At 53.6% G+C, this 16,178-nt stretch overlaps 1 protein-coding gene across 14 annotated transcripts in view; it reads right to left on the bottom strand.

Moving 5' to 3' along the window:
* Positions 1–6,926, bottom strand: part of Wnk2 (WNK lysine deficient protein kinase 2) — a 128,608-nt gene extending 121,682 nt beyond the window's left edge. For all 14 annotated transcript variants that reach the window (XM_020186437.2, XM_074052515.1, XM_020186473.2 and 11 more), the window contains exons 1-2: positions 6,690–6,926; positions 5,444–6,123 (exon numbers count right to left, since the gene is read on the bottom strand). In XM_020186437.2, coding sequence (XP_020042026.2) covers positions 5,444–6,121 — 678 coding nt within the window. In that variant the 5' untranslated portion in view covers positions 6,122–6,123; positions 6,690–6,926. The remainder of the gene's footprint in view (positions 1–5,443; positions 6,124–6,689) is intronic.
* Positions 6,927–16,178: the final 9,252 nt, after the last annotated feature.

Below are 16,178 nucleotides of genomic sequence, written 5' to 3'. Positions count from 1 at the left end.
AGCTAGCCAGTTAATCCACAGAGCCCTACCCCACCTTAGAGAAAGCCCCCAGATACCCTAGAAACAATGAAACAGGTTAGGGGATGAGAGTCTCAGGGCCTGCCCAACCCTCCAGGTAACCAAGTACCCAGGAGCCTGACCTGGCCTTGGCTGTCTTTTGCTGTCAGGAGTCTAATACTGGCACTGCCACTACCAGGCCCAGATCCTCACAGCCCAAACCACCACACCTTGTGCTCTGTGGGTGTTTCCAGCGCAGGGCATGGGCCAGCCACACAGTGCCTTGGCCTCGTGCAGTCTGACATGCCCCCAGCCCTCTTGTCCCCTTCTCTGAGAGCTGATATGTAATCCATCCCCACCTGGCCTGTCTAGCGTCCCTATGACCACATCTAGGTCACCTGGACCTCAGTTTTATCCCCTAGCTACTATGCCCACTTTGAACATGAGCAAAAATCAAGGCACGGGTGCTCAGCTGCCCCAGCCAAGTGCCCGGCAGGGCTGGTGGAAACAGAATGCAGAGACAGAGACATGTCCTTCATCATGGAACGCTCCGGTTCTGGTGCCACAGGAGGTACATCCTGCTGCCTCTCAGGCTTCCTCCCTGGTCACAGGAGCTGAGAAAACACCAGCTCAGGGACAGCAGGTCAATCAGCATGTGCCAGTTTCACCCCACATATGAGAAGGTCCTGGGTCCTGGCTTGGGGCTCAGATGGGCAGATCCACACCAATGAGTCCCACGGCAACCTGGCCCTGAATCAGGCTCAGCCAGGCACCTCCAAAGGCTGGGGCTTCTGAGAACCCTCCCTCTCTATCTCCTCCCCCCCTACCCCATATACATATGCGCTCAGCTGCAGGAACACCTGCTTCCAACAGGGAACGAGCCATGGGAGAATGCTGTTCTTGTGCCCCGACAGTGGCCACAGCCTGGGCTGTTCATCCTCACCACTGACCACACCACTGACCACACATACCTCACACAGCACTCAGGAGGAGGGGGCCTGAGTGCCAGGCGCCCACATTTTTGCACCTGAGGGAAAGCCATCTCCACAGGTCTGCCAACCTTTCTCATCAACCAAGCCAAAACCATGGTCAGACTCACTGCTGCCATCCAACTGACTTCAATTTACAGCTCTTCCAACAAAATCAGGCACTTAGGAGATGTAAAAAAAAAAAAAAGGCAGGGTGACGGCCAGCCAAACCAGGCCTAGCCTTCTCAGGGTGTCCCGTCCCAGCAAGCGGGCACAAATTCTCCTCTGTGCTCTCACCGTGGTTGGTCACCTTCCACCCCCTTTTCTTCCCACACAGGAGCAGGAGCGGGTATGACAGCAGGCAAAGCGATGGCCAGGAGGCCGTAAGTACACAGCACTCAGGCTCTCAAGGCCACAAGTGGGTCAGGCTGTGGGACACTGGGGCTGACTGCTGAGGGCAGTGGGGGTGCGAGTCACACAGGTCCAGCCTCCATGGCATCATGCACTACCAGGCACTGGCAGATGGACAAGACACTGAACGTCTGGCCGGGCTGCATGAGTCGGGAACACATGGCTCAGGAAGGGCTAGGACTACAAACCCCAGCCCCCATTCTGTTTAGGAGTCACACTACCCTGCCAGAGCCCAGCAAGCATTCCAAGCAGAGAGACAAGGACTGAACACCCCCACAAGGTAAACAGGCCCCCACACCCTGACTACCACAGGAACACAGGGTCCCATGGAAGCAATGGCACCCAGGCCTGAGACCCCACATCTCCTGAAAGCAGGACGCTGGCAGGGAGAATCGACATCAGTAGGGGTATGAAACATACCCCTTCCAGGTGTCCGAGAGAGACACACCAGGATCAGACAGGGCCAGGAAAGGACAGCCTCCAACAGGCTTCCAGACAATGACCTGGCTCTGGGTTGGCTGCCATTTTCTTGGGGCCCACTGGCAGGCAAGTAGAAGAGCGAGAGCTGAGTAACATAGGACAGTGCCAGTTCAACTACCCAGGTAGCCAAGGAGAGCAAAGCAGATATAAAAGCTCAACACCAAAAGGAAGGGACAAGGCTGTCCTGACCAATAGGAGGAAGCCAAACAAGGGGCGGCCAAGCTGTGACACTGGGCAGATCACACCAGGCACCCCCATCTTACCGTGCTGTGGCCAAAACACAGCAGACATGTCTCAAATGCATCAGTCCCCAGAGGTGGGCCTTGCAGGCTGTACTGCCAACACGCAGGCAGGACACAGACCTGCCCCCTCGAGCAACGACCCATCACGGCCACCAAGCAGGCGGCTGCTACCAGAGATGACAGGGAGTCCTAAGCAACTCCTCATGCTCTCTGACAGGACAGGGGTCTCTGCAGGACCACAGCTGGCCTAAGGCAGCCATGGGAACATGGGAAGGAGGAAAGAGAACGAGGGCAAGTAGGATTCTGGGGACTTGTTACTTCCTTCATTGTTACTGTGAGGTGTTCTGGTACCAGGAATAAAAGTTCACTCAAAAAATAAATGACAGGGAGGTAATATTTTCAAATGGCTTCCTCCCCACCAAAAAAACAAACAAACAAAAAACCCAAAAACATTCAATTTTCAGCTTTGGGAATGTGGAGAATTCAGGTGAGACATCTCACCGCCCCTGGATATGAGATAAGCACACACTGCTCTCCCCACAAAGCCCTTTCAACACTAAATCATTGAGGGAACGCAGATGTCCTCTAAGCCACTTTATAGGTCCACGACTGGGGTGTTTCCACTCCTCAGCAGCGGACCATGGAAAGAGCCAGTGAGCAATACTGAGAAAGTCACAGCACTCTAGAAGTCCACCAGCCCAAGGGTGGGAAAAGGAAGCAGCCCCCAGTAGGCACCTGGGTGAATACGGGCTCTCTGGAAGAGGGGGACAGAGGTAGGTGAGGTTCACCAAGATGCCCTGGCTGAAGGTCACACTGTCCCCTCCACCATGTAAACCCAAACCCGAATCTTAGGAGCCCCTCATGCCTGGGAGTGCTGGAACAGGAAAACATCTCCACACTATGGACTAAGAAGACCCCTCCCCAGATGCAAAGCCAACACACTTGGTGAAGGTGTGCCTACCTGTCAACCTCCCCCTGCCAGGAGGTTGAGGAAGCCTCAGTGGTTGAGGAAGCCTGACCCTGTCCACCAACCCAGGACAAGGACTCCAGTCCCTTCCCCTAGCCGGTGCCACAATCTGATGGCGACTATGGGATCCCTGTTGCCTACACCACCCCACCTAGTGCAGGATACTACACAGAGGTCCCTTGCTGGGCCCCTCCAATGGTTCTGCACAGTCAGCCTATGCCCCATCCTCCACACTAAGGAAGCACCTTCCTTCCTGATCCCTCAATGCCCCTGGCCATCTCCTAGCTGGTGACCTGGGCAGTCACTCCATGTCCCCACTATCTTTAAGGTTTGTGATAAGGAAGGTCCCAGCACAGACCTCGACCTCTGCAGGTTCTCAGTCAGAAGGGCTCTTCTATGCTGGGTCCAGACCCCTGTCATGTAAAACCCTACCAGACTGGCCCAGGCAGAAGGAAGTGATTCCATGGGAGCAGTACCTGAGGTTGGGGCAAGTGTGGTGACAGTTTCCCCACCTGCCGGGGGTCCCAGAAACCCCCAAGCAAGGAAGAGCACTATAGTCCAGAAGCTTTCCCACATGTATCTAGAGCAAAAGACCCCCTGGACAGAGGCCAGGCCCCACCCCCCTGCTGTCCTGCCCACTTTAGAGGACACACCCAGAGACAGAGCAGCTGGCCTTTCCTTAAAGGGAAGGGGAATGAACACAGTCGCTCACAGTCCTCCTGGCCTACAACGCCTCAGTTGGATCAGCAGGCTGGGCTGCGAGGTGTAACTCACATTCAGCCTGCTGCATCAACCCTACTCAGTCCTCCACCCTCAGTGACATTCCACAGCGGCACACCAGCGGGTACTCAGAGATCCACACCAGTCATCTGGCAGGAGCAGGAAGGTGGGGAGCCAAGGCTCGTGCCAGTCTTCAGAATTAGAGTTGTCTTCTCCCCTTCCCGATCCTCTCTCCTCTCTGCCTTCTCATGTAGCAGGAACAACAGCACCCCTCCAGTATCCCTGGCCACAAACCCTGCACCCTCCTCCACACACCACCCCAGCACACCCTGCACCATCAAGGCTACCTCTCTGTAAGGCCTAGAACCTGCAAGGCAAGAGGGAGGGGAATTCCTCAGGGGGGCAGGGGGAGGACAAGGAAAAGGAATGGCTCAGTTCCTACTGAAGGACCCCAAAGATACACCACAGTCTCTGTCATGCAAAGCCACTTTTCCAAGGCAGAACCAAAGGCTGTAAGGAGGCAAGACCTCTGCAGCTCTTTGTCTCAGGAGAAGGACTGATAAAAGACTGACACCCACCAAATTAGCCCAGCTTGCACACACAAGCAGATCACCCTGCAGGGGCTGGAGGACAAACCACCTGAATCCCATTTCTGAGCCAAAAAATGCAGGCGTCCTGCAATGTGGCCGGCGGCCCTGACACCCAGCTTGCCCCAGCTCGCCTGGCCTGGCCTGCGTCAGCTCTGGAAAGACAGCTAACTTTACAGGCCAGTGGGGTAGGCTTACAGTTCCAGCCAGCCCTCTCCCAGTCAGCCCTGCTTGACAGCTGCCCCCCTCCCAGCAAGGGAGGGCCTGGAAACGCCCCCTGTGACAGGAGCTGCCTCCTCTTCCAAGGCTGGCCCAGGACTGCTAGGGTTGCCCTTTATATAATCTTCCACAGCCAGGGCTGACACAGCTAACAAGGGAGCAAGGTTATGAAAAATGCATGCCAGCGCCTTTGCATCAAAAAAAAAAAAGGAAAAAAAGAAAGAAAAAGAAGGAAAGAAAAAACCCATGGGCACAGGCATTTTGCAAAGCTTTAAGACCTCTCACACATCTAATTTGTGAACTGAGCCCTTAGAGCACCAAGACACTACTGACAGAGCTTGGAAGCCTTGCCCAGCAGGAATCCAGGGCCCTACCAGATGCCACTAGTGGGGCACGGACCCCTGGGTCACAGAAGTCCCCTGCAGACATCCACAGCACCTACAAGCAGGTGCTCATTTAAGGGCAGCTGGGAGCTTCCAAACTACCTCATGACAGAGATCTTGAAGCCCCCACACTGCCACAGGCTTCACTGGCTCAGCAAAGTCTGCTCTTCAGGAGCACAGCTGATACGTGCCCCCACACCAATGGGCATTTTTAGGCACAGTAGCACCGCACACCCAAGCCTTGACCTCCAGCATGGAGCAGACTGGCAAACCACAATCTGCGCAGACACAGAAATGCCACCCACCACGGGCAGTCCACACACCTGGAACCGGTCCCCCACTCCCACCCCACCCCCAGCCACCCACTCAGAGGGTGACACCATCCCAAGGGCTGCTTAAGGCCCTGCACAGAAGCAAGGACGCGCCCAAGGACGCACACAGACAGCCCACCTGCGAGCTGCACCCTCACCTGCAGTTCACACCAGGCCACCTCCACCCAGGTCTCGGTGTCCAGGCCCTTGTAGACAGTCTTGAAGGAGCCCCGGCCCAGCTCGATGTCGAACTTAAGGAAGCGGCCGTCCAGAGAGGTGGCTACGGCCTTGAGATCGTCCTCATCGTCGTCCTCCTCCTCCTCGGGCTCATCCTTGCGTGAGCGCCCAGGCTCAGGCTTCGCTTCGGTGGGTCCAGCGTCCTCCTGTCTCGCAGCTGCCGCCTCCTCCTCCCGCTGGCCGCCGTCGGGGACAGGAGCGGCTGCGGCTGCAGCAGGATCCGGGCTGGGTTCCTGCGCGCCCGCGGGCTCGGGGCCTGGGTCCGAGGGTGCACCCAGGGCGCCGGGAGGCGCTGCGGGCGCGGCGGGCACGGGAGCGGCGGGGCGGCCACGGGCGCGCTCGGCGATAAGGCGGCGCGTCTTGCAAAGCAGAAGCACCCGACGCTGCAGGGGCTGCGGGGTCTGTGCGCTCGGCGTTTCAGCTGCCTCCAGGCCCGGCGGCTCCTCCTGATCCGACTCCACCACGCTACGCCGCAGGAAGCGCTGGGGCCCGGGCCTCGCCGCCCTCGCCCGCGGCTCCGCCATGCCCGTGGGCCCCGCGCTGCGCCCGGCCTCCATCAGCGCTCCGGGGGCGTCTCGGCGGCCGCCATCGCCGTCCATCTCTGCGGGCCAAGGACACACAGGCCCGCGTGAGCGCCGGCCCCGCCGCACCTGCCGGGGCCGCGGGATGAGCCAGCGCCTCCCAGGAGCCCGCGTCCTGCCCAGCCCCGGCCGCAGAGGGGGCCTGCCAGGCCGCCCTTGGGGTTCCAGAGAGAGGGGCTGCAGACCGGACTGGGAGGCTCGGGTTTGTAAGGGATGCGGTTCCCCGCTCAGCCCCTAGCCGCGGACATGGCCTATCCGTGGGCTGCCCCAGGGACCCTGGGGAGAGCCTGCTGGGTGTTCCCGAGGGCTCAGAGGGGCTACAGAAGGAACCAGAAGGTCAGAAAAAGGGGGCCTGTGCCCAGTCCAACCCCGGCCCCAAACGGGTCCCTCTGGGCTCTCCCGGGGGAGGCCGTAGAGGGGGCAGTGAAGCCCGAGTCCGGGGCGGGGGAGGTTGTGGGGGTGGCACCGGCCAGGCGGCGGCTCCACAAAGGACACGGGCCCGGGGCTCGGGAGGGGCTCGCGGGAAGGGGGCTGCGGCGGCGCGGCGCGCACACAAAGGCGGCGGGCGGGAGGGCTCGGCACTCACAGGACAAGCGGGCGCCGTCCATGCCCGCGGCCGGGTAGCCGGGGCGAGCGAGGCGGACGAGGCCGTGCTCCGGATCCGGGGTCCGCGCTCGGGGTCGGGTCTGCGCTGGGGCGGGGTCCGCGCTAGAGAGGAAGACGCAGCGCTGCTTGGATCCTGCGTGCTGCTCCCTCGGGCCGGGCCGCTGCGGGGCCGCGCTCCCCGCGTGCTCCTGCCGGCTCCGCGCGCCTCCGCTCCCGCACCGGCTCCCACCCAGCGCGCGAGGAGGGCGGGGCCTTCGCTCGCTCCGCCCCCCGGGCCGGCGCGCGGGGCGGGGCCTGGCACACCCACCTGGCTGCGGCCGTGCACAGCCACCTGCGGGCGGGTTCCTGTTGCCCCCACCTGCGGCTCCAGGCTCCAGACTCGCTCCTGGCTCGGAAGCTCTTTGGAACGCCCAGCAGGGCTGTCTGACCATGGAGAACCCGATCTTCCCTGAGAGGTGGCAACAGGTTCCTTGTCTCACTGTGCCTTAGCCAGAGCACCAGATCTTAGAATTTGTGCCAGAACAGAATAGGCAGTGTAGAAGCCCAGGGATATCCTATCCTCAGGAACCCAAGCCTGCGCTAAACACAATCAGGGATTAGGATCTTTCCTGCCCTCAGGGCAGCGATGGTGCCGGTACCCGTATCATTGTATCCATTTTCCAATTAAGCAAACTCAGGCCCCCAAAGCAGAAGTTATCTGCCCTAAATCTCGGAGCTCTGGGAGATTCCCAGGTGTGCTGAGATTCTGGGGGTGGGAACATTGAGAGGCTTCCAGAAACGCCTAGACCCAAAGTGTGTGTGTCCCCTACCTCTGCCAAATGCCACCTCTTATGGGAAGCCTTCATTGATCTCTCCCTCCCACTTTCTCCTCTCAACTCCCACAGACAAGCTCCTCTCCTTGACATCTCTGAACCTTACTGCAAGGAGTGCAGGCTGTGGCCATGAGTGTACTAATTTCTGAGTCCTACTCCAGGCACTGCCTTGAGCTAACACCTCACCCTCACCAAATCCTCCATGACCTTGTGATGCAGTCATTGGATGGACCCACTTCCAGATGAGAATCCGGGGGCAAAAGTAAGATTCGAGTGTTCTCATTCCAGTCCCCTCCCCCTGCTGTAGGACTCCTTCATAAGCCATTCAAAGATGAAGGAATGCCTCTGGGCTGTTGGCCCTGGAGCCTCTGGCACAAAGCGATTCATGTGACATAAAAGCCAACAGGGAAGATACCAAGCCTTCACAATTAGAGGGAAGCATGTACCAATCCAACTGTTACCCAGAGCAGCAGGACTTCCTGGGCTCTGCTGGGGACTGGCAGTGGGTGCTGGCATCAGCTGGAAATGACTTGTGAAGGTTGATGTTCAAATCTCTGTCTAGCTCTGAGTTCTGTGATGTCACACTATAACCTGAAGTCAGCAATACTGGAAATATTTACGCTATGGAAAATGGCAAACGTCTCAAATCAGAACACCCCCACATCCCCCAGAGATCTGGTGGTTAAACAGTGTGCTTGGCACTGGGCTAGGCATTTGGAAGATGCTTGTTAATTTATATGATCTAATCCCACATCTACCTTGCAAGACAGGTGTGTGCACAGGGCCTACAGAAGCAGGAAACAACAGAACGGCAGACGCCAGCCAGCTCTACAGGTCTGATCTAAGCTGCACCTCCCAGGGCGAGGGTTTCTAGGCAGAGGTAGAAGAGAAAGGAAGACCCTTCCATCTTCCTGTGGAGGGTAAAAACCCCCAGCCTTGCCCCTCACATTCTGAGAGACATCAAGCATAACCAGGGCCCTTCTTTAGCTTGATATCATGCCTTGCAAAACACATATGGTCATCCTGGCTTGTCCCTTGAAGGGTGGCAATTCCTCCTGGACTCAGGCAGTCCAGAAAGGCACCCTGAGTCCAGACCCGCCCATGACAGTGTGTTCAAACCAGACCAAGGGAAAAGCATGGCAAGATGGAGCTAAGCACATTCCGGGCCCAATGCACACCCCTCTGTCTTTCTCTTGCTCCCAACAGGCCACACTGGCAGCATGAGGCATCGTGCCTGTCTGGTGACAGGAAAGGTGACCAGCCATTCTCATGTGGAGAAGTATGACTACACCCAGAGGGGAAGCTGTGGGGAGAGGGGAGAGCCTATGTCTGGAAGTGCTCTGTGCTCTCTGAGCCCCCAGGGGGATTTCATGCATTTCTGCTCACACAGCTCAATGACAGAGAGCTTACTCTCTATGCCAGCTCATGGTCATTCAAGTTCACAGCTAAGGGGCTATTGGACAAGGTCGCTGCCCATTTGCAAGGAGTCTCAGGCTGGCCTAAGGAGAGGCCTGGGATTCCAGCAGATGGAGCCTATGGGTTCCTTGAACTGAATATAAAAGCCAGGATGCTGATGGAACTCACTGTGTGCCCTTATTCAGATCATCTGCGAGCCTCTACCTCCCTGGTCCTATGACAGGGAGAATTAGCATTGCCTATTGCTTTGCTGGTTGTCCTGTAGCTCCATGAGCTGGGTGCTGTAGGAGGGTGCTCTGCAAAGCACATAACCCAAGGCCATGATATAGCACATGCCTTGAAGCTGGGGACAGCTGTCTCAAAGGGCCAGGTAGGCATGATGACCTCCATTTCACAGATGAGGACACTAGGACCTAGCCCAGAGACTTCTCAACTGCTCAAGGCCACAGAGTGAAGATGGTGAGCCCACCCCCACGGCTCTCACCTCAGCTTCTCCCAGCCTCCCACCTCCATGTCAGAGAGCCCCTCTGTGAGACAAGTTTCACCCAAACCAGGCTGGCCCCAGTGCCCCAGTGTGAGCCGGTGGTGGGACACTTGCAGGCATACCTGTCCCATGCAGATGAAATTCCTGACTTTGTCAGTCTGTGTATTGGTGAGATGGGCACAATGGCCGTATCCCAGAGTCTCAGCACACAAAGGTGCTCAAGAAACACACATAAAGGGAGGAAGGAGCAGCTCTGATATTCCTACTGAGGTTACCAATTAGAAGGAGAGGCTGACCTTGCCATTCGGTGTTGTCTGTGGTGGGCCTTCTTCTGAGGGCCTCAGATGGCTTGTCTGGGCCTCAGGTCCAGCATAGCCAGGTCCCTAGACCTCACTTTGGGAAGAACATCCCCATGGGGGCAGCAGATAAATGGGGACAGTGTAGAAGTTTCCATGCATACCAGAGCTAACACCCTGGGAGGCACTCGGTGCCATGAGAGTCTTGCACTCAGTAAGTCCTCCTTAGGCACTACCTACCTGCCAGGTGAGCACACCCTCAGCCCAACTCTGTGAGGCACGGCTGGGGTGTTTCCCTGTGTTTGCAGGAGCAGCATCGTCCCCTGAGCCCCTCAGGGCTGCTCATTTCTCTTGTGCAGAGAGAATTCCTGGAGCCTTTGTGGGGCTGGATGCAGACCCAGCTCCCAGGTAGCCCCTCAAAGCAGACAGGTGCCTGTCTGTCCTGAAAAAAAAACCTCAGGTTCAGCCACCAAGGTCCCGGTTGTGTTTCTTGGATCTGGCCAGTCATGCCAAACCATGGGGCTGGGAGAGCAGATCTGATGGAGGCCTTGCTGCTCTGGCACCAAGTGGGGACCACAAAGCATCCACTCTTTATTATTTTTCTTCTTTTTTCATTATTGTTGTATAGGGGATACATTGTGACATTGATCAAAGTTCTTACAATATGTCATCGTTGAATTCACTCTGCCATAATTCTCCTCTCTCCTCCATTCCTGGAGTAGTTTCAGCAGGTCTCATTTTCCCATTTTCATACATAAGTACAGAATATTTCTACCGCAGTCACCCTCCTTTACCCTTTCCTTATATCCTCCCCGCTCCCGCTGGTACCAACCTCTCAGACAGGACCTAGGACCTTCCTGTCCTCCACTTTTGAAAAAAGACATTTTGTTTGTGTAATATAACTATATAGGGAGTTTCATGGGAGCACCCACGATTTAGGGAAGCCCTGCACCACTGCTGATCTTAGAGGTACGGGTGACAAGGCCGGCTCTGGCAAAGCCTGGGAAGCCCTTGGAGAAAAGGGTTTCAATGCCCCCACGCCCTGGGAGGAAATAAGACAAGCAGACTCATCAAGTGCCAGGGACGGTGCCTGGCCCATCTGCTGGTGCAGGGCTGGGTGGCGACCGTCCCTCAGAAACAGAGGACAGAGCTTTGAGAAAAGAGTGTTCAGAGAGCCACTTGTCACCAAAGATTGACTTAAACACAATTGCTGAGTTTACTCCAGTTATTCATGGGGAAGTAGTACAAGGCTGGGCCCCAGTGACCACACAAATCTCCAGGCGTCACCAGCGAGAATCAGGAATGAGGTTGTACTTGTCAGGGCTGAGCGGAAATCTCCAAAGTTGTATCTCAGTTTTTTCCCCCCGTAGAGCCCAGGGTGGTGTGTCAAGGGCTCAGAGTATTGCAAGCCAGGAAGTGTCAGTTTATCCTCCAGGTATGGCCTTGTGGGGGTCATTTCTCCTCAAAAGAACCCTGCCTGGAATCCCACTCTCCTAAGGCCCAAAGAGGACAGCAATGCCTGGGCCTAGCACAAAGGGAAAGAAGGTAGGGCCTCTGAAGGACAGCAAGCTCCAAGGCGAGTTGGTTGTAAGAGAGGATGTGATATGGGACAGGCATACTTCCTTGCCATAGCTAGAGTCAGCCTGTGGGCAGAGCCAGAAAGTGAAGTCTGGGGAAGGCAGGAGGAAAGAGGGTGCAGCATTCTAGAAACAGCCTTCATTTCTCTCCTCTTTTTTCTTTTTTTTTTTTTTATAATTTAAAAAGATAATGCATCATTTCTTTTACTCTTGAATTTTAAAACTGTGGTGCCAGGCACTGGAGGTTCTTGCCGCCAGCTACTCAGGAGGCAGAGATCAGGAGGATTACAGTTTGAAGCCAGCCCAGGCAAATAGTTCACAAAACCCTGTCTTGAAAAAAACCCATCACAAAAAAGTGCCGGTGGAGTGGCTCAAGTGGTAGAGCATCTGCCTAGTGAGCGTGAGTTCAAACCTAAGTACCACAAAAAAGAAAATTTAAAACTGTGGGCTGTTCGATAAGAGCTTTATTGAAATGTAATTAGGTGCCATTAGGTTCACTCCTTTAAAGTGCGATTCAATGACTTTTAGTACATTTACAATGTCGTGCAATGTCTAATTCCAGAAGATTTCACAACCCAACAAGAGACCCCATCCCTTTAGCAGTCACTGCCCTTTCTCTCTTCGCTTAGTCCATCAATCTGCTTTCTGTCTCCATGGAGTCCTCTATTCTGGACGTTTCAGACGAATGGAATTGCACAGTGTGAGAACTTTTGTGTCTTCTTTCACTGAACATAACGTTTTTAAGTTTCATCCATGTTGTAGCACTCCTTTTCATGGCGAAAAATATTTCACTGTCTGGGGAAACATTGATTTATTTTTTCAAGCACGCATGCTCATTATAGAAATGTATAAGACAGAAAAAGTAGAAAGAAAAATGCACTTGTTGGCTTCTTAATAGATTTATTAACAAGGGTACAGCTCAGGGGTAGAATGCTTGCTTAGTATGTACGAGGCCCTGGGCTCCATTCCCAGCACGAAAAAAGAAAAAAAAAGAATAAGAATTTAAGTTGTGCATGATTATTATCCACTACCCAGCTGTGGTTCCTACCACACAGGCCTTGGTGGGCATGAGTGCATCACCCAGCTGCCCACACAGGACACGCTCAGCAAGCACCTGTCAAATGAGCAAGTCTTTTTTTTCCAAGTATAAAGTTATCATTTAATTTTACCTGATTAGGCACACATTAGATCCAAGATCCTATACCCTACAGTTTGTCTTGTCTAGTTCCCAAGGCTTTGCTCCCTCAGATGTTCTATAAAGACAAGAACTTCAGATTCCCACCCATGACCCCTGCTGAAGGGGCCACCAGGTATGGAGGACACCACCACCCAGACTTTGCTAATGGAACCACTCACAAACTGTTCCAGGCAGCTCCTCATCCTAGGAACTAGAACCAGGGGAGGCTGAGAGTGGATCTGGAGCCCAGGGAGTGGTGCAGTCCCGTTACGTCTTGCTGCTGAAAATGGTATAGTGAGAATAATTACATCAAACACTGCTGGTCACTTGGAGCATGCCAGGAGCTGAACTAATGCTTTGCAGGAATGCCTTCATGTCACCCTGAGGGCCTCCTGGTGGTGGTGCAGGTATCAGGTGGGAATATGGCATAGAGAGGGCACCTAGAGTGCCCAAACACCACACACAGCAGGTGTGTACATGGAGGTGAGCCCAGAAGGACCTGTCATGTCTCCACCCTGCAGCTGCCTTCTGGCCCATCCTCAAGCCTCAGTAACAAGCCCCTGAGCCTTCTCTCTTGGGGCTCAGTCCTTATGGACAGGAAGGTGTGTTGTGACTATCCCTGAATCCCAGCTGGACCCCAAGTCCACCCTCACCTGCTCACTGCCCTCCAGGACAGCCACCACAAGGAAGGACCTAGTTTTGGTGTAAGATTTCCTCTTGGCCCTGACAGCTCATACAGCCCTAGCTCACCCTGTGGCCGCTGTCTTGTCCCACTGCCCTTAAATGGAGTCAGCCGGGCAGACTGGCACAGGCTTTCTGGAAAGCAGTTTATGATTACAGCAAAAGTCTGAATGTTACTCCTACCTTTTAAGTCAGTGCTTCCTTATGCAGAATTTGCACGAATGAAGTGACCAGAGGTGCAGATAGCGATAAATAAAGATATCCATTGAAGGATTATTTATAATAATAGTTCTAAATCACCTAAATGTCCAGCAATTGGAAAATGGTTAAGGAGACCATGTTATTCTTACATAATCAAATATGACTAAGCCATGAGAATGCTATTTGTAGCTTTATAACGGCACAAGGAAGCAATTAAGGATAATGGACAATGCACAGGACAAGAAACTGGGAGGAAATACACCAACATGCAACCCACTGAGTGCTCTGCTCCCGTGCATGTTTTTCTGCTGTCTGGACAGAGGCAGCGCCCCCTAATGTCCAACCTGTGTCTTCAGAAAAGGAGGTGTTGACAGATGAAGCCAAAGATGAAGGGAGCTGGTCAGCAGCGAGCCGTGTGCACAGCTCAATGCTAGGTTTGGAGGTTTATGGGTCTGATTCAAATCCTGTCACTGCCTGCTGATGGTGACTTTCAATGCACTTATCAGCTTATGTGAATTTCCATTTTCTCTTTAGCCAACAGGACAACAGAGGTGTCCACCTTGTGAGGTTGTGACAGAGTGTCTGGATGTATCGTTTGAAATTTCTTAGTAGCCCAGGAAGCACATAAAACTTGGCGACTTTTGCTGCTGCCAAGATGGCATCGTGTGTGTCCAGGGCAGTGTTGAATTGCTCTCGGTTTCCTTGCTTTCACCTTCCTTGTTGGTAGGGTCTACCCGTAAAGAGAGGAGTGGTCACTTTTGGAAAAGCCATCGAATCTGCCCTCATCTCCCTTTGTGGGGGAAGAGGACTCAATGACTGACATGCTTGTGCCAAAACCAGTGGAGTCTGTGGGCAGTAGCTGGTCTTGGCACCTGCCAAATAGGGGTGGCATGTTCCCTGAGCAGAGCCCACACTTCTGTCCAGGGCAGTTCTGACCATGCCCATGCTGGGCTGTCCTCCCAGCTGGGGGAGGCTAACTCAGACCTGGGCTGGCAGGAGTCTCTCTGCTCAGAGTTTCCAATTTACACCCAGCAGGACCCCAGGCTGCCTAGCAATCGGGGCAATAGAGCCCCTTTGAGAACCCCTGAGGGGTCACATCTTTCTGTGTGAATGCAAAGGAGGGTTTTTCCACTTAGGGATGAACACAGCCCACCTGACTTCTGGTTTTTTTCCAGCAAGCTCAGTCTACATTGCCTGTGCCTGTCCCTGGAAGTGCCTGGCTCATTCATGTGGCCCCATGGATCAGAGGTCTCTATCAGACACCTGGTGTGATGTGCTCACACCACATCAAGGGGCAGGTCACGTGGCGGGCATACTTAACCTTGAGCATTAAAGCTACCCACAGCGGGCACTTGGAACTCAGCCTCAGGAGAGGGAAGAAAAATCATTTTCCAGCCTCTTCAACAAATGGTGCAGGGAAAACTGGATCTCCACATATAGAAGACTGAAACCAGATCCCCTATCTCTCACCCTGTACAAAAACCGAGTCAAAATGGACCAAAGACCTTAATGTAAGATCTGAAACTTTGAAACTACTTCAGGAAAACACTGGAAGATATAGATATAGCCAAAAACTTTCTGAATAGGACTCCAATAACTCAGGAAATAAGAGCAGGAACTGACAAATGGGATTGCATCAAATTCAAAAGTTTCTGCAGACATCAGGATGAAGAAACAGCCCACAGAATGGGAGAGAAACTTTTGCTGGCTATTCATCCAACAAGGGATTCATATCTAGAATATATATTAAAAAAACCTCAAAAGTTAAACAACAAAAGAACAAATAATCCAATTAATAAATTGGGCAAATGGGCAGTTACCAAAAGAAGTAGTCCAAATGGCCAATAAATACATGAAAAATGTTCAACCTCTCACCCCAGTCAAGAAAAGAAGTAGCAAATGTTGGTGAGGATGGTGGAATGAAGCAGAGCAGGGAGAACCCTTATACACAGTGGAGAAAAATGTAAATTAGTGCAGCTACTATGGAAATAAGCATGCAGGTTCCTCAAAATACTACAAATAGACCTACCACATGATTCTGCTGTACATACAGCTGAAGGAATGGAAGTCAGCATATAGAGACACCTGCACACCCATCTCCATAGCAGCTGTACTCACTATAGCCAGGCTATGGAATCAGCCTAGGTGCCCATCCACCAATGAATGATAAAGAAAATGTGCTGGATATACACAGTGGAATATTATTCAGCAATAAAGAAGAATGAAATTATGTCATTTTGCAGTGAAATGGATGGGGGATGGAAAGACCCTTGAGCCACTCCACCAGCCCTATTTTTGTGAAGGGTATTTTCAAGAGAAGATCTTGTGGAACTATTTGCTTCAGGCTGGCTTTGAACCATGATCCTCCTGATCTCTGCCTCCTGAGTAGCTAGGATTACAGGCATAAGCAAGGTTTTTTAAAAATGACGCCCAATACTGAAGCTGGTTCTACACAGGGTATCCAGTCGATTCTCCTTATCTACAGTAGTGAATATGGAAACATCAGTTGGTGGTGGGTGGGGACAGAGCACTTGCAAATCAGCCTCACGTACAGACTGGCCAATCTCCTATTTCTGGATGGACTGTTGCTTCAATAGCATGGAACTCTGCCTGGTGGAAGGTCACCTACAGCCTTCCGGGCTCAGAAACATGGGGACACACCCAGCCCTGCACTGGGACCGTCTGCCATCACCAACAAAACGTATGGCCCTAAACAGAACACAGGAACCAGTAAGTCAGTAGAGAAACAGACAAATGACCTCAGGAAAGAATTAACTGGAGAAAGGATACAAATGGCTCTTAAATATATACAAACTTAAAAAGTG

The sequence above is a fragment of the Castor canadensis genome, chromosome 13 (genome assembly GCF_047511655.1).
Source record: "Castor canadensis chromosome 13, mCasCan1.hap1v2, whole genome shotgun sequence".
Classification (NCBI taxonomy): Eukaryota; Metazoa; Chordata; class Mammalia; order Rodentia; family Castoridae; genus Castor; species Castor canadensis.
Note: the sequence above shows the minus strand (reverse complement) of the source record. Positions and strands in the feature narration are given on the sequence as shown.